A 21,650-nucleotide genomic window follows, 5' to 3' on the forward strand; every position below is an offset into this window, starting at 1 on the left:
GACCTGATCAAGACTTTAATTTGGTTTTGGTCTCCAAAATTAACTTACTCTCGGAAATATTTAGTATTTTTTTTTCAATTTGATCAAGTTATTTTGGTATTTGATTTTAAAATTTTAACATCAAACTTTATTCATAAGTTCTGATAATCTAAAACATACATAATTTTCCAGCAGGTGAAAATTTTCTGCTAAAAACAGAGTTTTACAGGTTTTGACGGAAGCTGAGTAATATAACTATAAACTTATTACAAAATTTTAAAAGGATTACGTCCAATTCTCGGACGCTTTGAAATCCGAACACCTCTTACTTTTGCATCAATTTTATTTTCTTATTAATTCGGAAGCTATATTAATTCCAAAAAAAAAAAACAATTAAAAATTAAAAAAAATCTAATGTACTTTGGGGAGGGTGGGGAGACTTGATCCCTAGCCGGTTTCTTGTCAGCATTTTGGTGAAAAAATCAGTTTTTAAAAATGTTTTTAGCAATTCCGCTGTGAAACTGTCAACTTTTTCTGTCCTTCTGGAGAAACGAAACGGCCTAATTTTCCCTACCAAAAATAACTGAATGGAAAATTAATACCTTTCAAAAACAGTGCTGAAAAGTTCTACTTTATTGATGTTTATTGATGTTTAAATAAAAAAAGATAAATTTCAAAAAGATTTTGTTCAACTTTTAATTAGTCATCATGACTAATTTATTAACGACATGGAATCAGCAATTGCCGATCACCAGATAGTTTCAATTCCCGACTCATACGACTTCATTATGCCAAGTGGCGCTCCCGTCAGCGAGTAGCGCCCGAACTTGCGCTACGGTTGTTGTCTTCGCTAAGTAAGTACGTAACGCCTCCGCTACCATAACGCAGCGTCACAGCCGCTACGTTATCGCGTTACTGAGTTCAAACGCTGCCCCTCGTACGCCGCACGTGGTTCACCACCCTAGACGCCCCTTTACAAAAACCGTTTTCCTAACCCGTTCGTCCACACTGCGCCCTTTTATTCTTCTTTTAGAACCTGAACCTGCACCGGGAGGTGGAACAGCTGAAGCAGGAAAACATGGAACTCCGTGCCCGTCTGTCCAAGTATCAAGAAGTATAATCTTAACTCAACGTCATCCCTAGTTTGTTATCAACGTCACCGTCATCAGCAAAGAAAAACAAAGCAAAAAAAGTAAACAAACAACCACCAAAAGTCATCGTCGTCGCCACCACCACAAAGAAGTAGGCTCAGCTTGCCTGAACGTATGTCACCCCAACACAATGAAAGGTGCAAAATTTGCAGCTTTCGTCGCCATCGCAGCAGCAGTTACCAAATAGAAATTGTGACATTTGTGACAAAACGCGAATCAAATTTAGCGGCCGCGAACAAACACACTCACACACACACACATCACACATTGAGAGCAAAACGGAGAAACAATGGTTTGTCGTTAGAGCAGCGAGTTTTGTTTTTGTTGTTTTTTCAAAACCCCGAAATGACGTCGATATTTTTAACCAATAAGTAAGCGAGAGAGAAAGAGTGGGGAGAGAGCTCGCGCGCGTGTGTGCGTGAGATCGGAAAATTAAGAAACAATGGGTAGTTGTTAGTTGTTTAGCAAACAAAACTGAGCGCGCGTTTTGTTTATTAGAGGAAACAAACAAAAAAGTTTAAAAAAGTCGTGGAATATCCCGGGAATTTTGCAATGTTTTAGTAATGTTTGTGTTTTGGTTGTCGTCGCCAAGGTTACGCCCCGTGTGTTGTGACAGGCGGGGTAGGCGTGGAATCAAAAATTTGACGTTTGTTTTAAGGTACGTGTAAAACAGTTTTAGCAGCGTTTGTTTTGATTGGTTTTCCTCAAGCAATTACCAACACGGGCAGGTGTGCGTGAAAGAAGTGTGCTTGTAGTAGTAACGCATCGTTAAACACTTCCAAAATTATCAAAAGAAAAGTAAATAAAAAATACCGTTAATAAAGTAACTAGTTGATGTAGGGCTGTGAGTTAATTAAACAAAAGAAAAACAAAGTGCGTGCGTTAAAAGTCCTGCGACTTTTCGCCCCACCCCCCTTGATGTGTCTTTTTGATGCCCCGCCCCGATCCTCCTCCCTTCCCCTTCGTTGAAAGTGGGCGTGAAACTTGAGAGCAGCTACCACCACCACCACCACCACAAGTCAAGCAAACAAAGAAGGAGATGAACAAACAAACACTCACACACGAACACGAGACAGAATGAGAATGCGAGAGTGAGCGAGAGAGCATCGTTGAAGTTGAGAATAAAAACCTGTAAAAATTAATCTGTAATGAAGCAAAAAAAAACCTGTAATTGAATGAAATTATATTTGTAAATAGTGTATAATCGTAAGAGTTTAGCGTGCGCGCGGAGGCAAAAACAAAACAAAATTAACCGCAGAAGAGCAGATTGAAGCAAACGTATATTTACACTCACACACATACAAACACGCATCGTGTAGTAGGCATCGCCGCGACTAACACTCTCACACAAAAATGCAGCCCTTTGTTAGTGGGAAAAAGAGAAAGAGAGAGCGAGAGCGAGCAAGAAAAGGAGTGTTTGGAAATACCACATCTTAATTTTAGTTAATTTATTCTTCAACTAATCCTGTTTTTTCAAAGATTTTTTTAAAGCTTTCGTTCTTTGTTTGTTCTACTGAGGAATATTTTTTTTCGGGATGGAAAATCATGCAAAAAATAAACAATACAATAACGGTAGAAGCTTGGTAGCAGCTTTGCGCTAAGCAGATCAAGCCTCAGCTTATTTGTTTTTTGTTAGCTGGGAAGTTTTAGAGCAACATTTAAAGTGGTGTTTTTTTTGCAAAAAAAAATCATATTATTATTTCTACTTTAAAATTGCTGTCTGACGTGTGTTTGAAAGAACGTTACGTTGAAGTCTGTTTGTCTGTAATGCAAATTTTATTTACTTTCTTTTAAGCTGTTTTTGACATTTAACCGAGCTACCCATTCTGTGTGTAAACAAAAATAAACAAACCATGGATGTCTCAAGGGAATCTTTATTTATTTTGGCACAGACAAAAAGACGAAATAAGTAAATATTTCTACACCCAAAGGAAAAATATATCTCAAAATCTGCAACATTGGATTTGCTGCAGAAAATGTCATATTTTATAACATTTTTTGCAGCAAGCCCGTAGATCATTTTTGCCCGCGTGTAAAAATTTCAGCGATCTGCATTTCTCACCAACACATATAAACCTGGCCCGTCCCCGAGCAACACTCCAAAGAGAAGCATATGTTGGTGCTTTTTCACTCACTTTTCATCAAGCGTCCATGGCGCGGCGGTAGCGTGTCGGATCAATAACCAAGAAGTTGGTGGTTCAATCCTCGTTCTGCTAAGTGTTTTTTTTTTTGTGAAATACAACCAAAAAGCCGTCGGTAATGTCGATAATTGTCGGTAACGGGCAAAAATGTCATAGTCCTATATCGCAAAAAATGCATGAGGACAGATTTCATGCAGATTCTGATATACTTTCATGCCGCCATGCATCACAATCATGCGACTGCCAGTTGGGTGTATCAAAAGTTCATCAATCACTAGAGCCATCTATTTGTGAACGCTTGAACCAGCACGAAGTGTATGACTGTGTTTGTGCAACAGCCTTCAACTGAGTCAATCCAGTCAAACGAGTGTAAATAAACTATTTTAAATTTTAATTTTTGATTGGTTGATTAATTTTCAAGGATCTCAGTCAGTTTGTTTTTTAGATTGATTTTCAGAGCAAACATTGTAAATTATCCAAATTGGACTGATAATTTGAAGAAAAACAACCAAATTAAACATTTTTTAAATTTTTGTCAAACTGTCAAACATTTCTCACTACACAGAATAAAAAAATATGGGTATATTCATCAGGGAATGGTGACAGATTTTGTGTAAAAAAAATGTGTAATATTACATCAGAAATAGGTGAATATTCATCAGATTAAAAAAATTAAAATTACTCAAAAAAGAGGTAATATTCAACCAACCAAAATTTCAGCCTAGCAAAATTGAACTTTTTTTCTGTGTAGAGAGCCATCTCGTTGTGAAAACGCGTACTGAGAACGAAGTGTATCTGTTAGTGTGCGTGCAACCAGTTTCAATCAACTGTCAAATGACGTTACTAGAGCATTGATGAGTCAAAATTGCCGACGTGATAAAAGGTAGACGCTTTGTTTACACTTCGACATTGACCCATTGGCATTGTATTGCTTGAAATTATTATGCAAATAATATTTCAATATTATAAACTAGAACAAATGCTGAAGAAATTTTTGAAGGTTTTAAATTAGCTGAAATTTTAGCATCAAAAAAATCCGTATTTACTTTTCAAATGGGCCAAACCTTGGATGTAAACAAACACCACTTGCACTAGTGGCAGTTCATGTTGAGTAGGAAAGGAATAGGCTGCTTGTTTACATCCAAGGTTTCGCCCCCATCGAAGATTTACCACGGAAATCACAAAATGAACCGAAAATGAGCGATGATAAGCTTATATTGAAAAAGTTAAAAGAAACAATAATTTTGAACATTTTTTTTTAATAAAACAGTTTTTTCTGACAGTACCACAAATTTTAATTGTTTACAAACATAGATCGTTGGTGAAAAGTTACCTCACATGGCAAGTGTATTAGAAAAGTTGACATTTATCCGGAAAATCTCTCATGGAACTGCGTCTTACCTCAAAATCATGATATATCTTGTAGAATTTGGACAAAATCTGGCTTCTTTTTTTTGCAACCTGCAGATTTTGTTTAATAAAACAGATAAATCAAGGCTTTATCAGCAAAAAAAAACGATTCTAGCGAAAAATTAAGCTGGAACAGCACTTAAAACGTCATGTTGACATTTCAACCTAATTGTTCAACGATTTCCGACAACGTAATTTCCAAGGTGCATGTATAGATTAGATAAGGTACGGCGGGTTTTTGAGGTGTCTGAAAATAGTTAGCACGAAACCCGTATTTTATCCGCAGGGTTGTTTAGCAAAATCCGGTGAAATTTGTACAGAAAATTGTTAAATTTTCACTTTGCTGAAAATCTCCATTTAAAATCAAGTTTTCGTGCTATTTGTTGACAGCTCGACAACCCGCCTTACCTTTTCTAATCTATATGTCTTGCGTGGTATCAAACTTTTGACAGCTGTCAGTCGTTCCAATCATCGAATCCACCCTGCATAAACATCTGAATTGGATTCAATTGTAAGGATATTTGGCGAAATCAACCAAAAACAATATTTTGTTTTGACATTTGACATTTGATTGTCAATCAAAGTAACGTAGAATTCATCAAAATAAACTATTTGCTACCAAAAGTTAAAGCACAGGCCAGAAGACATTAAACTTTTGAAAAGTTAATAAAACAGATTTGGTAAAAAATTTCTACGTCTAGACCACAAAAAGACGCGAATAATTTGAATCTAGTTGGCCTTCGCTCATGCAAATTTATTACCATCAATTGACAGATACACGCGAACAAGAAACTTTGCGAGATTTTGATTAAATTGATCAAATTCAAGACTAATTTTTCAAAAGAGCCTATCTGCAGAGTGAACCCATGACTTATAGGTTGTTTTGAAAAATTACTCTAGAAATTTGGTGGTCTTTACCAAAATGTTCTGCGCTGTTATTTTGATTTTTTTTTTAATATGACTTTGTATCTTTTTTGAACATATTTTTCAGCAGCCTGCAATTGAGTTTGGAGGAAACTTAGGTTTAGATAAAGTTTGGTTTCTATTTTCTACAAGTGTCATGAATCAAGAATCATAAATTACAATACAATTTTAAGTGTTGCTCTAAAAATTCTCAATTTCCATTAAAACACACACATCCACAGTTAAAACGCAACCAACCAGGCTTTATAAAGTGAAAACATGTAGCAGCGTATAAAGAACAACAAAAGGATAAACACAAACTAGTAGAACATTGTAGAGCGTTGAGTAAGCAAAGCAAACACTGTAGCAAAAGAAAGCAAAAGAAGTTAATTAAAACGAGGGCGAGCGCGCGTGTTGAACAAAACAAAAATCGAAAGGAGACAAGTTAAGTTTGTATGATGAAGGTGTAGAAGCAGCATACAAAATAAAGCAAGCAAATGGAAACCATAACCCGTTAATTAATTGCGAAACGTAAACAAAGTAAATAAAAAGGTTAGCAAGCAAGCAAAAAACAACCATTAGTAGTCTGATTCAAAAAACTGTAGTGATAGTACCAAGATTGAAAAAGTGAAGGTCGGAACTTGTAGTTGATAGTTGGAGATAGTAAGTGAGTAAATAAAGCAAGAAAACAATATTATTAGTGATTAATGAACAAAGAAGAGAAAAAATAATCAAAATAAACGAGTTGAATGCAAAATAGTAAAACACACTCAAACACACAGAAGAAGGAAAAAAACCGCCTATGTATAAAGTATGTTAATAAAGGAAAAAACAAAACAAACAAAAAACTGAAACGAGTTACGAGAGGCAGTCCCCCGTCCCGAATCCCCGCAAATTTCAAACGTTTCTTTGTTAGAAAGAAGGCAAAAGGGCAAAAATAACTCACAACTCACCACCACCATCGCTAACTCGCTCACTGTGTAAAACTCGTTAGAAAAAAAAAAACAAACAAAATGTTACCGGTAAAATTTACCTTTATATAGTTGTATAGTAGTGAAAACAAAAAAACAGCAAACCATCCAATCCCTTGTAGACTTTAGGAAACCCCTTTTCCCTTTTCCACCCCTTATAATCTATGTTGCAAACTTGTTGAACAGAAGTTCTTGTAACTGCTGTGCAACAAGTTTGCAACTTCTGCAAAAAAAAGTTGTTTGTTTTTGTTTCAAAATTTGCGTTTTTCCCTTAAGTTTTACTTTTTTTTCTTTTCTTTCCCCAAAACATTGAGTTTTTGTTTGTATTTTTGTTATTGATTTTGAGTAGAGCAAATTTCAGCGAAAAACAAAACAACGATTAGTGAAAATGCACCTAGTTATTGGAACACACACAAACACCCCCAAACAAAACATTGTAAACATTTTACCTTAACCTTAAACAAACAAACAAAACTCTCAAAGCAGCCAGCAAACTTATTTTTCTCTTCTTCTTCATTGTAAGCGCTAATGATTTATAAACGTTCGGTAAGGTGTTGTTTTTAATTTAAAATTACTAGGCCAAGCAAGAGGAAGATACACTGAAGCAAATATTTACGTTTGAATCGTTTCACTTCTTCAACGCAGCATTATTTAAAGCACCCTCCCGGAAGAAGAATTATCTTAACCTTAAAAAAATTAAATTTGATTTGGCTTTTCACCCTTCCCCCTCTAAAGTTAGCAAAATTAGCGTCTAGTTTTTTGGCATTAGAACGAATATTTAGAAATTATTTTCGCCTTGTCGGTAGAAAAACAAAACAAACTAATTACCTAAATTACTACTTCAGTTGAGCGTGGAAACGATTAAGCTAACAGAGCAGATTTATCAAAACACACACACACACACACCTGATGAGAAGATGATGCGGATAAAAGCAAAATGTTGTTGTCTTGTTATAATTAAAAAAACAAAAAGTAATGATAATATTTTTTTTGTGAGGTAAAATCCACAAACAATTACTTTATTGCTATTATTTTTTTGAAAATAAATCAGTAAAAACAGTAAGCATACCATTTCCGGGGTTTCGGTTTTGTTTTATTTCCGTTTATCACATTTTGTTGCCTTTCTGTTTAGTTGTCTCTTTTCTTAGCTTTGTTTATTATTTAAGTTTTGAAATATCACTTGACATACATATTATGCAATTACGCTGTTTGAAAACTTTCAGTTTGATTTTGTTCAAGCTGTTTACACACAAACTATTGATTAAAATCGTTAGACGCTTTTAAAGAGAGCATTAAAAAATGAAAAGGTCCCACAATAATTCCTTAAATAAAATAAAAAGTTACTTAATACATCTTTAGGTTGTTGTGCCTTCCTCTTTTCCATATAGTAATCTCGTCTGCAATAGAATTTGCCGATTTAAAAAAAAATACAGACATACAGACCTTTGAAGAAAATTGCATCTCTCTGCACAGTTGAACACAGTTTTTTGAAAATCACTCTATTTTGTAGTCGTCTAACTTTCAAACTACTTAAGAACAGTTCTCTACGAAATCGGTCTTTTCTCTTTAATTTTAATTTTTGTATTTTTTAATCCGACTGAAACTTTTTTGGTGCCTTCGCTATGCCCAAAGAAGCCATTTTGCATCATTAGTTTGTCCATATCATTTTCCATATAAATTTGGCAGCTGGCCATACAAAAATGATGTATGAAAATGCAAAAATCTGTATCTTTTGAAAGAATTTATTGATCGATTTGGTGTCTTCGGCAAAGTTGTAGGTATGGATATAGACTACACTGAAAAAAATGATACACGGTAAAAAAAATTTGGTGATTTCTTATTTAACTTTTTGCAATTCCGTCGTGAAACTACTTACTTTTCCTGTCATTCTTGAACGACGAAATAGCCTACATTTCTGTACCAAAAATAACAGAATCGAATAGCAACACTTTTAAAAATAAATGCTGAAAAGCTCTACTTTTCAGCACTCAAATGGGTGCTGAAAAGTTGAACTTTTCAGCACTTGTTTCGAAATAGTAGTTTATGCAACAAGTTGCAAAAAGAGGATTTTTTCAGCACGAGTCGTACATTTATCCAACGAGGTTCACCGAGTTGGATAAATACGAAGAGTGCTGAAAAAATCAAGTTTTGCAACGAGTTCCATACAACATTTTTTGCAATTCCAAAAAACACACACTGAGTGAAATTTTATGTCAAATTTTCATGTACTTTGTCAATAAATCGTTTAAATCAAAAAAATGTTGAAAAGTTGTTGTTGTTGTTGTTGTGCCTTTCAGAAATATAATTTTCAAAGGTGGGCAAATATGTGCACTTATTTAAAAAAAATGAAAACTGCGACTATTTTCAAAAAAGTCACCAAAAAATAGATTTAACATGAAAACGGTGCACTTTATCAAAATATCACCTAAGTACTTTTTGATTGCAAATTTGATTTTACATTAAAAACTGAAGTGGAAAAATTTTTGCGACCGATTTTTCGATTTTTTGAAAAAAATAGTAGGGGAAATCTACCCTTTCCAATCAAAAACCTATCTTCGTCATATGGAGAGTTTGATGCTCAATTAAAGCTCCAAAAATACTATTTGGGCTATAAACTTACCAGCAACAGCACCGCATCGAGTAAGCACGCAAATGTATGCCACTTACTGGCCAAAAAGATCACATTTAATGCACTTTTGATCATAATTTGTATTTTGCGAGACCACTTCTCATCATTTTGTTGGCACACACAGTGACACACACGAGAATCCCTCAAACGCTTAATGAATATCGCCAAAATTAACTTTTCACTTTCGCTTACTTTTTCACGGCGCTTAAGATATGAAATTGCTTCCAACTACCGGCAACATGTTCTTTTGATCATTAGTAAGGCACTCACTTGAAGAATAATCCCAAAAAATGTAATAAATTAGCAAGCGCCATCAAAAAAACAAACGCGCCAAGTCGTTTGACGTTTCAATTTTCACTTTGCATTCAAATCGAAGGCTGAAGAAAACCGAGCGAGAGACGAAGGCAAAAAAGAACAAAGGCTGGCCGTCAACACCACCAGCAGCACAGCCAGCGATGCCAGGAAATTTTCCCTATAAATGCCACTTTTCGTGAGTGTTCGTTTGAACTGTCAGCGCAAATGGCAACACTCGACAGAGTGTTGGAAGAAAAAAGAACTAAGCCGATATTAGAAAAATGGGCGTGGCCCAATGCATTCGCCTCGATTAGAATACCCTTGGGATTTTTTTTTTGTTAAATGCTTGGTAAAGAAATAGAATAACTTTTAGTGAAAGTGAAAATAAACAGAAATGTTCACAAAAACTTGCTCTACTCGTTGGTGTACTTGGTTTTAGTAAAATTCAAGGGAGACTCTAGATTATCCAGCATCATTCAAACACGACCGCTTATTAGGATTAAAATGGGTAGATTTCCCCTATTGATTCAAAAAATCATAACTCGCTCAAAGATTTTTTGCACAACCTGGAAATTTCTGAAAAGTTGGCATTTGATGTCCCCTAAAACATATAAAAAAATAAAAAATAGTGTTTTTTGCAAATCAAGTTTTAGTGACAAAAAGTTAAATAAAAAATCACCAAATTTTTTTACCGTGTATCATTTTTTTCAGTGTAGTCCATATCCATACCTACAACTTTGCCGAAGACACCAAATCGATCAAAAAAATCCTTCAAAAGATACAGATTTTGAATTTTCATACATCATTTTTGTATGGCCAGCTGCCAAATTTGTATGGAAAATTATATGAACAAACTAATGATGCAAAATGGCTTCTTTGGGCATACTGAAGGCACCAAAAAAGTTTCAGTCGGATTAAAAAATACAAAAAAAAAAATCGAATGACCGAAATCTGAGAGAACTGCTCTTAATGAAACTTTATCAAGTAGACCAAATCCGGACAAAATTCGTTAAGCCAAAGCTGAGAAAAACATGTGGCTCAGGGATGTCAAATGGTTTTTAATATGTCTGTAAAAAAGTCTGTGTACGTCTGTGCATTTGTCTAAAAATCAAGTATATCCATTTAAAGTCATAGAAATCCACCAGAAATTGCATTTATCTGTGGAACACAGACAAATCTTCGCATCTGGCATCCTTGATGTGGGTCTAGACGGTCAATTAAAAAGTTCTTTTATCGAGTGATTTTATGACACCTTCAAAGTGAGGAAGGCAAAAAGTTTTGTTCAAGTTTCCGAAGGGCTCAATCTGCTTGAAACGGTGGCTCAGACTTAAAGGGAGCGTCTTCAAATTACTGCCGTATGAAGGGTCAAAACCGGTTGAACGGGTTGAACGCAAACAAGCAAAATCACTCACGGTTAGAGCAGAGTCTGTGCCTCTCCCTTTCAGAATCAGCTCTGAAAATCAAGGCGAATTTTTTTTTCTTAATGCTTTAAAATTTCAATGGAAATAAACGTTAGGGTGGTCAAAATCCGAGCTTTCTCAGGGCTACACGGAGAAAACAGAGTTCTCAAAATCGTGAACAAGCGTTCATGAAAATGGGAACCACGAACAAAGTGTTCAAATCCCATGGTACGTTTTAGGCAATCGACCATGGGATTTGAACACTTTGTTCGTGGTTCCCATTTTCATGAACGCTTGTTCACGATTTTGGGAACTCTTTTTTCTCCGTGTACCCCCTGAAATCAAATGGTACGTTCGTTTGATGGCTAGTTCCACACTGAGTGCCGCACTCAGAGCTGTCAAAGTGTTTCTTTGAAGAAACTCGCGCTAGTTCCGCACGAGTTTCGCCGCCATCTTGGAACTGAAACCCTAGTGCCGCACTCGATATTTTTTTCAGTTTCATGCAAGTTCCACGTACACTGGCAAATGACGTTCGATTGAACCAAAACTGGCACCGACGAGTGCGGCAATCAGTGCCGCACCGGCTTTTCAAACGAACGTATCAAAAGATTGACCCATCACTAGGCTATGTTCCAAATTTGAGCTCATTCTGACCACGGGAAACTTTCCCTCTAAGCGCTTGAAGTTTGTATGGGAAAAAGTGTCAAAAATTATGGATAAAAGCAACTGTTTCAGTTTGTTATCTTTGGAGGGTGCAACAGTTGCCCAATCTTTATCAATTTTTTTTTGCATTTTTGGGTGTGTAGACAGACGTGATCTTCTTTTCTGCACAGCAAATCCAGGCAAACATTTTTTTTTAATTTCCTGCTTTTATTTTACTGCTCGTAGGTAAGTATATAAATAGTTGCTACGACCTTATACGCATAACAGCATATATTGCGTCATCCATAAAGTATGTCACGCTAAAATTGGCCAAAATCGACCCTTAAACCTTAGGAAATTGTAAATCCTTTGTCAATATATTCTTTCGTCTTTTTTTCATTGAAACTTTCACATAACAGAGAATTTAGTTTATTTTTAAGAATATTTCAGACTTTTAAATGTTTCAATTATATTTCAGTATATTCAAATGTTTTCTGTGATGTTTTTTTTCAATTCGGTGGTGAAAACTTATTGTTGCAAAGCAACTGTAAACATGCGAATAACTATTTAAACATATTTAAACCGTTTTCTTTACTGTTTCCCTCTCGATCAGAGCAGAGTAACATAAACTTTTGAAAATATTTGATATGAAATACAAAGAAAGCATACATCAAACACGCACATATATTTTTTTTTTGCATAATGTTTATTAAAAACTTTCATCGTTTTGTTTTTTGTTAGGAATAAGACAACGGAAAACAGTATTTTGTTAACTGAGCAACACAGTTTGGTCATGTGGTTGGATTATTTTAAGATTGAAGTTTGGGAATGTGATTTGATGAGATAAAATGCCTAACTGTTTAGTTTTACGTTTTTTAAAGGTTAAGGCTGTATTGTGAGATAAAAATTGGAATTTGCTGAAATTTTTTGAAACATATTTTTATTTCTGAGGCAATTTAATTTCATAATTTGTTTACTTTTATTTTCAATTTATTTTGAGTGTTCATTCAAATTTTGTTGACGCTTAAAGTAAATAAATCGTTTTTGATTTCATGCCTATTTCTTCAAAATCTACCCCGCTTTCCTCACAAAACTTGTATGTTTCATTCTATCGGTGTACGCGCGCATTATGTGAAAAAAAAATGAAAGAAAAGGTGAGCATTCAATCCAATCCCTCGCGACGTTCTTACAGGGCAAAATCATTATTGAGAAAAAAAAAGTCAGAAATAAGTATGTGTACGCCAGTGCTCTATTTGTACCCAATTTTTACACTCTGATAAAAAACGTTCTCCCCATGACTGTGAACTATACTTTAAGAACCAGATGGAAGTGAAAAATAAAATGCTGATAAACTGTAGCTGATCCCTTACATTAACACTCACACACACACATGTAGAAACACACAAACTCACCGAACTATTGAAAATACTTAAACTATACACAAACCCATACTGATACTGACTGCGTCTAATCTATTGATAGTACCGCAAGCGTTTACTAGAATATCCTCCTGTCTAAAGTAGAGCTCCCCGTACCTTAAGGACTGCTGAAAAAACACTCTAACGGAGAACCATACACAAAAGAACAAAAAAATGCAAACAGGTTATGCGAAACCAAAATTCACCTAAAAAAAGCCATTCATAAAAAAAAGAAGTTATTGTTACACGCTAGATGGTAGTCGAATTTAGAGAACCCTTGGAGGAGAAACAAAAATGAATCAACTAACTAGAACAATAATAGTTGTAACGTTTTTCTTTTTGTATAAAAAATGAGGAAAAAATTAAAACAAAAAAAAATCAAACACAAAATCATTAGCCGCTTCGGTTTAATTGAAGCTGACTGTAATTAGTGGGTAGAAAATGTAGAATTATTTTAGAAAAACAAAAAAAATATCATTATTTAGTTGAAGAAAAAACGCAGTTTAATTGTTACTAAATAGGTTCGTTAGGTTTGATGCGCTTGAAAAAAAAACGCTTGAAGGTAGGCAAACCGCACGACACAGCCTAACTCACGCTAGAGAAATACACTGAAGCAAATTGTCACGCCAAGTTCACACTAAATGTAGTTTGAAATTTGCAAGTTACAAAAAAAAATGGATGGTATTAAAAAGTAGTTCCAACTGACTGTTGATTTTACAAAAACGATGCAAACCTTAACAACCTTACTCAACTAAGAACAAAACACATTGATGTTGTTAAACTCCTAACAAAACCTGTACACTAAAACTGATAGTTTTCATAGAAGCCAGAATGACAACAACAAAACAAAACAGTAAATAATTCTTAATGTTTGAGAGAAAAAAAAGATGCTTCCGTCCACCATCTAATCATAAATTATGAGAAATTAGCTTTCTTTTCGGAACTAACTTGTTGATGTTTTCAGTTGTTTCCCCCCTTCTCTGTACACACACTGTCAACAAAAACTAACCAAACTGTTCCCTGAATGTTACCCACCTCAGCCGCCGTTTGCTGTCACTGTTGACTCTCCACTAAAGGTAAAAATAGTTGCTTAAAGTAAACACTTGTAGTTTCTCACTAGAGTGTACTGTGGGTCGTGTTTCATTTAGTGAAAATAGAAACATCTTGTCAATTTCGAGAATTTTCTTTTTAAAAAACAATTGACAATGGCATTTTTTGAACAAAATAAAAAACACGCTAAAATAAAAACTAAGGAATTGTAACCGTAGATTGGCTTGGCTTTTAGTTCAACCAGAGAAAAAAAATGGCTTTCAATTTCGGACTTATTTCAAGTCGTTTCAAACTAGGCAGAGCTCTGCCAAGCGTGTGACAAAGTGTAGCCATCAAGTATCGAAAAAAACCCTGAAAATTAAGCGCAGCTAAACAAACATTGATGAAAAAACATTATGAAGGTATAATTTCATATGCAGATAGTTTATAGCAAGTTGCATTTAAATAGTGAAATAGGGTGATAGCAGAAAAAAAACATCGGAAAAGAAAACTAGCTGATCCGTTTGAACAAGAAGATTAATTGTCGACAACAAAACTGAACAAATAATTAAAGTTAAAATCAAATTTCAAGGTAAAACGGCCAAAAACATAAACAGTTCAACCAAATTTTCTTGAAATTCATTCCCAAAATCAAATTGAACTATTTCTTCACCAAAAGTTCAAACAGCGTAAAAAAAGTTAAATGATATCCCAATAATTTTGTGATTCAAACTATCAAAAGAAAGTGTATGGAATGCTTTACAAAATTTATGATAAATCTTATGAGGCCTTGAAGCACGCAAATCTGAAATTATTTCAAATGTGCAGCTCTCTTATCTAGTTCAAATGCACACTTTATAAGGGCGAAGTGGAGTAAAAAAACTAAATTTCATGCCAAATTTTAGAACAAAACAAGATGTATTTCAAAATGCATTTCAACATCATTACAGTTATGTTACTGAGCAGTTCTCTACGAAATCGGTATTTTTTCTTAAATTTTAATATTTGTATTTTTTAATCCGACTGAAACTTTTTTGGTGCCTTCGATATGCCCAAAGAAGCCATTTTGCATCATTAGGCCATACAAAAATGATGTATGAAAATTCAAAAATCTGTATCTTTTGAAGGAATTTTTTGATCGATTGGGTGTCTTCGGCAAAGCTGTAGGTATGGATATGGACTAAACTGCAAAAAAATGATACAAGGTAAAAATTTTCTTGGTGATTTTTTATTTAAATTTTTGTCACTAAAACTTGATTTGCAAAAAAAAAAACACTATTTTTATTTTTTTTTATATATCTTTTGGAGGACATCAAATGCCAACTTTTCAGAAATTTCCAGGTTGTGCAAAAAATCTTTGAGCGAGCTATGAATTTTTGAATCAATACTGATTTTTTCAAAAAATCGAAAAATTGGTTGCAAAACTTTTTCGACTTCATTTTTCGATGTTAAATGAAATTTGCAATCAAAAAGTACTTAAGTGAAATTTTGATAAAGTGCACCGATTTCAAGTGAAATCCATTTTTAGGTGACTTTTTTGAAAATAGTCGCAGTTTTCATTTTTTTTTAAATAAGTGCACATGTTTGCCCACTTTTGGAAAAAATATTTTTGAAAAGCTGAGAAAATTATCTATATTTTGCATTTTTGAACTTTGTTCATACGACCTTTAGTTGCTGAGATATTGCCATGCAAAGGTTTAAAAACAGGAAAATTGATGTTTTCTAAGTCTCACCCAGACAACACACCATTTTCTAAAGTCTCAGCAACTAACGGTCCGATTTTCAATGTTAAAATATGAAACATTCGTGAAGTTTTTCGATCTTTTCGAAAAAAATATTTTCAAAATTTTTAAACCAAGACTAACATTTTTAAAGGGCGTAATATTGATTTTTTTTTTCAAAGGTGGGCAAACATGTGCACTTATTTAAAAAAATGAAAAACTGCGTCTATTTTAAAAAAAATCACCTAAAAATTGATTTAACTTAAAAACGGTGCACTTTATCAAAATTTCACTAAAGTACTTTTTGATTGCAAATTTGATTTTACATCAAAAAATGAAGTCGAAAATTTTTACGACCAATTTTTCGATTTTCTGAAAAAATCATTATTGATTCAAAAATTTATAACTCGCTCAAAGATTTTTTGCACAACCTGGAAATTTCTGAAAAGTTGGCATATGATGTCCTCTGAAACATATCAAAAAATAAAATTAAATTAAAAATAGTGTTTTATTGCAAATCAAGTTTTAGTGACAAAAAGTTAAATAAAAAATCACCACCCCTTTTATTTTTGAACATGCGAAAAAAGAGGTATTTTTCAATAATTTGCAGCCTGAAATGGTGATGAGATAGAAATTTGGTGTCAAAGGGACTTTTATGTAAAATTAGACGCCCGATTTGATGGCGTACTCAACATTCCAAAAAAACGTATTTTTCATCGAAAAAACACTAAAAGTGTTTTAAAAATTCTCCCATTTCCCGTTACTCGACTGTAAAAAAAGTTTGGAATATGTCATTTTAAGGGAAATTTAATGTACTTTTTAAATCTACATTTTCCCAGAAGGGTTTTTTTTTTCATTTTAAACATTTTTTTAATTTTTTTTTTGTTTTTTTTTAACATTGCAGGGTTATTTTTTGGAGTGCAACAAAATTGTACAAAGTTGTAGAGCAAACAATTACAAAAAAATGACATGTTATCATGATAGGAGTTAACTATCACGAGTTATCGCAATTTTACGAAAAAAAAGTTTTGAAAAAGTGACTTTTTGCGTTTCTCTCTCTGAAATAAGAAGTTTTTATTTACCACAACCATTTTTCAACATTGTTGATCAAAACTTTGATAAGAGGAAAAAATATGTTTGCTGAAGAAAATCATTAAAAATTAGTGGCCATCATTTTGCCAAAATAAACACAATATATTTGCTTTTGATGAAAAATGTACCATACCTCTTTTGATAATTTGATTTGCATCTTTGTAATTGTCAACCAATTCATTTCCAACCAACAACTAATTCAATTTAAATTTTTAATTTATTTATACTTGCGCTTTCGCTAGCTAGTGTTTATTTCTGTCCATTTTATTTTTCTTATTTTAAAAGCAGAACCATTTTATCAAAATCAATTCAAACTTAAGGAAAACCCCATTTTATACCCACTTCAAACCAACGACTGATTCTTGTCTATACGCCCCCTCTGAAAAGACTCTCTTTCTGAAAACTGTTCGAATTTCTTACGATCTAACAAACCAACTCAAACCTATACCCTTCCGTTGAGTGAAAACAAAAACCGAGAGCAACCAGTTAGAAAAAAAATCAAACCAAGACTTCCAATTCGATAATACGAATACCTAGTGAAACCATGAAACAGGAATATAAAAAAGAAGAAGAAGAAAAAACGCAACCCGAATCCAACAGAAGAAGCCCTTACGACCTTTTACAAGACAGAAATTACTGAAGTATTGTTAAGGTATTAATCCTACCAAATGTTAATGCAAAAAGCCATCACGAGAAAGGTGAAATGTTTCCGGGTCAAACTTGATCACTATTGAAGAAGAAAAAAAAGCAAGTATTTAAAATGTTACAGAGGTATATTAATGCAAGTAAGAAATCGACATATTTAAAAAGTACTAACATACACACAAACACACATAAATACAACAAATATGTTCTATAACGTTCAATATTGTTCAAGCGAGAACAAACCAAAAATATGCTAAAAAAGTAAAACAAACACAAGACAGCAAAATCGAAGCATAACAGTGAATAAATAAAGAAAAACAAAAAAGTGCCTAACAATGTGGATTTAGGTTCGAAATGTACCGCATAATGATTTTTTTTTGCTGTTTTTGTACACTTTTAAACTTTTTGATATAATTTCCATTTTTTTTCTTGACGAAATATTAACAATTTATGGCAGTTTAATTTGCAAGCTGAAGGCAAATTAGAATCATTATTCCATAAATTAAAAAAAAAACAGCATCAATTACCAAATGTTACAAACCATTAAATTCATTAAATATCAATTGCACAGCACTAGCATGTTCGCAAACTTCATTTATGCAATGTTATTCATTGAAGAGGTAATCCTTTATAGGAAGCATAAGTATGTGTTGTTAGTTAAACGAAATTTTTGGTTTTCAATTTAATTGTTACTCACACAAGAAGCAACTGCATAGACCGAACAAAAACAAATAACACTGATAAGCATAACGAGACATCATCAATTCATTTCAATGCAATTGTCAGTGTGAAGAAGAAAAAATACAAATCTATTAAAAGATTACAAATGAATGAAGAATGCTAAGAAAAATTATGAAAAAAGGTGAAAAGTTGTTGAGCAGCGACGGCATAAATTATTATACAACAAAAAAGATGATTTTAGAGAAATATTATTACCTTTTGAGTAAAGCATAAACCTACGCCGTAAGAAATTAGAGAGACTTATTATAAAAAAGAAAAACAATGCAAATTAAAAAAGAAAGTTACTGCAACTCTTTCGACAAGGGTTGTTGTGGAGAAATAAAAAACGTGAAGAAAGAAGTGTTGTATGATATTGAACAAAAAAAAAAAACAAACGCTGCAAGTAGTGATGTATGGTATGTTTGCAAGCAAAACTAAAATCGAGAAAAAGAAAACAAAAAAAACAGATTGAGTAGAGCAGTAGAGCGCTGAAAAACAAAACAAAAAAAAACGCTGAAAGTTACAAAAAAAACACAAACCTACACATATACAGAATAAGGTTGCGAGAAAAAGGGGAAAGAGCAAAGTAGTAGAACTGTTGGCATTCAACGACATATTTCAAATGAAAGATTAATAAGACGCAGCTTAGCGTTGCAGTTATTAAACCAAAAAAGGTAAAACTAGAAATTGAAAGGAGTAACAATAAAAAAAAAATCGAGGAGAAGATGAGTGAACATTGCATAAACCAAACAAGAAAAAAAAACAAACAAATATTATTAAACGAGGCAAAGCAAATTATTAAAAACAAAAATATTCAAATGAATACATTAAAGCAGAGAAGCGCAAAACAAAAAAAAAAAAATACTGGTGAAGAGAGCGATTATTCATACCACACAAAACACAAAGCAAGCAAACAGAGAAACAAGAAATTCACTTACACACATGCAGTTCATGAAATATGTAATATTTTGTGATGAAATTATTATAAACATAAAAATATTGAAATAAAAGTAATCGTTTCAAACAAAGCTTCATTGTTTTTAAATTTTCATTTTTCAAGCAACCGGTAAATCTAAACGGTTGATTGTGAACAGAAAGAGAAAAATCTGCCCAAGAATCTGCCTTTTTCAAGTGAGTTTTTGTAGAGGGAGTCACAGGCCGTATCGAGGTGTCCCAACGACACTGTTCCACTTTGGATGAAACTTATATGAAATTTAATCTCAATCTGTGTATCTCAATACAAAAAAATGATGAATGCTAAGCAAATAATTATCAAGCAGACGTAAAATTTTTACCAATAAATTTAAACCAGTATTTTTTTAAATAAAGTTTATGTTGTCATTATTTTCCTAAAACATTTTTACAAACATTTTAGAGCAGCGATTCTCAACGGGGGTACCGGGCCTACTTGATTTACATGGGAGGGGGTACCAGCCTAGAAGAAGGTTGAGAATCGCTGTTTTAGAGGAATGAGAGTTAATTTCTAAATTCATTCCTACTGTTTTTTGTTTTAAATAAGTGCTGAAGACGTGCTAAAATTTTCTTTTTTGGACTAACATTTCAAGAAAGCCGAAGATTTATTATCACCTTTGAAATTTTAGTCTTGATTTAAAAAAAATTCGAAAAGATCAAAATATTTCACCAATATTGTAACATTGAAAATTAGACCATTAGTAGCTGAGATATCGACATTAAAAAATGGTGAGTTGTTTGGGTGAGACTTGAGGTACGTTATCCATTAGTGGACCCCTTTACTATAGTGGACCCTCTGAAGGGTTTTTGATGAAAAATTCAATAAAATCACAATTTCAAGCGTGCATTTGTCTACGAATCTTTCATTTGGCATGTTTAGCATCATTTTAAACAATGTTGATTGACATTGAATTGTCTTTTTCACCAAAATAAGTGTTTTGAGTTCGACATCTAAAATCAGCCATGGCCACTAGCATTTTTACAAAAAATCTGCATAAATATTTTATGATTGAATTAACTACCCAATCATTTTTTGACTGGTCATTTAACTTCAGAAAGTCGAAATAATGTAAGTTTATGGAACTTTACTAAAATAAAGCGAAGAACTGCCATTTTAGAGCAAAAATTATGGGGGTCCAACATAGGACAACGAAAATCCAAACTTTTCCAAAAGTGGGCCCCTGTTAATTTAACCTTCAAAAATTATGAAAACTGTGTTTTTAAATCAAAAGTTTCTGTTAAACATACAATAAATGCTTGTTGTTATCAACCAAAACGCATATTTTTTTAAATTATGGGTATAAATAGCTGTTTTCATGTTAAAAGTACCAAAAAGTCGTAAGAATTTATAATAAATAAAATTATAGTTAAATGTACTTAACTGAAGCATCATACTTTCAGTTTCGGATGGAATTTTATAATAATAAAACAATAACAAAACTTTTTATAAAATAAGCATGCGTGGTTTTATCAGCAACTGTACACAAATCCATTGTTTTGTTTTGGTCAACTATTTAAAAGTAATTAATATGGAAAAATTTGCATCAAAATTACTTTTATCATTTTTATGTTTACAGTTGTTTTTGACACGTTTTCTCTGATCTTTTTCGGAAATAAATGTGTTTAAATGTCTGTTAGATTGTTTTTTTTGTTGTTTAAAGCCAAAATTGTTAACAAAACATATTTGTTTATCATGAAAAGTGAGCAACATTCATCTTGTATTCTATCATTAGACATACACCATGAATCAAAACATCAAATATCGGTTAAATTTACTATAAAAATAACAGTTTGCCCTTAGTGGACCCGGGTCCACTATAGGAAAAGGGGTCCATAGCAGGCAAAAAAAAACTTTATTTTCAAATGGCTATTTTTCTGCTCAAAATCAAATAACTGATGAAACAAATAGTCAAAATTGTTCAAAAAACTTCTGATTTCAATGTTTTGTACAAAGGATTATGAAAAAGTGCTTAAAATATTGAAAATATGTGAAAAATGTGCTTTGGCTCTACTAGGGGGTCCACTAATGGTTAAAAACACTAGAAAACATATTTTTTTCTGTTTTTAAACCTTTGCATGGCAATATCTCTGCAACTAAAAGTCGTATCAACAAAGTTCAACCAATGACACAAAATATCTTCTTTGATCATAGAATCTATTTCATTTGTTTGTTAAATAAAATTTGCAATCAAAAAGTATTTAAGTGAAATTTTGATAAAGTGCACCGTTTTCAAGTTATAGCATAGCTACTTTTTTCAAAATAGTCGCGGTTATTCATTTTTTTAAATAAGTAGTGCCCATATTTTTGAAAGGCGGAGAAAATTCTCTATATTTTGCTTTATTGAACATTGTTGATACGACGCTTAGTTGCTGAGATATTGCCATGCTTAGGCTTAAAAAGCAGGAAAATTGTTGTTTTCTAAGTCTCACCCAAACAACTCACCATTTTCTGAAGTCGATATATCAGCAGATAAATGTCCGATTTACAATGTCAAAATGTGAAACATTCGTAAAATTTTCCGACCTTTTCGAA

At 33.0% G+C, this 21,650-nt stretch overlaps 1 protein-coding gene across 7 annotated transcripts in view; it reads left to right on the forward strand.

The window, feature by feature from the left end:
- The window catches only part of LOC120422433 (hepatic leukemia factor), a 114,834-nt gene extending 110,304 nt beyond the window's left edge, over positions 1–4,530 (forward strand). For all 7 annotated transcript variants that reach the window (XM_039585852.2, XM_039585855.2, XM_039585853.2 and 4 more), the window contains one exon: positions 1,013–4,530. In XM_039585852.2, coding sequence (XP_039441786.1) covers positions 1,013–1,099 — 87 coding nt within the window. In that variant the 3' untranslated portion in view covers positions 1,100–4,530. The remainder of the gene's footprint in view (positions 1–1,012) is intronic.
- Positions 4,531–21,650: the final 17,120 nt, after the last annotated feature.

This window comes from Culex pipiens, chromosome 3 (genome assembly GCF_016801865.2).
Source record: "Culex pipiens pallens isolate TS chromosome 3, TS_CPP_V2, whole genome shotgun sequence".
Taxonomy (NCBI): Eukaryota; Metazoa; Arthropoda; class Insecta; order Diptera; family Culicidae; genus Culex; species Culex pipiens.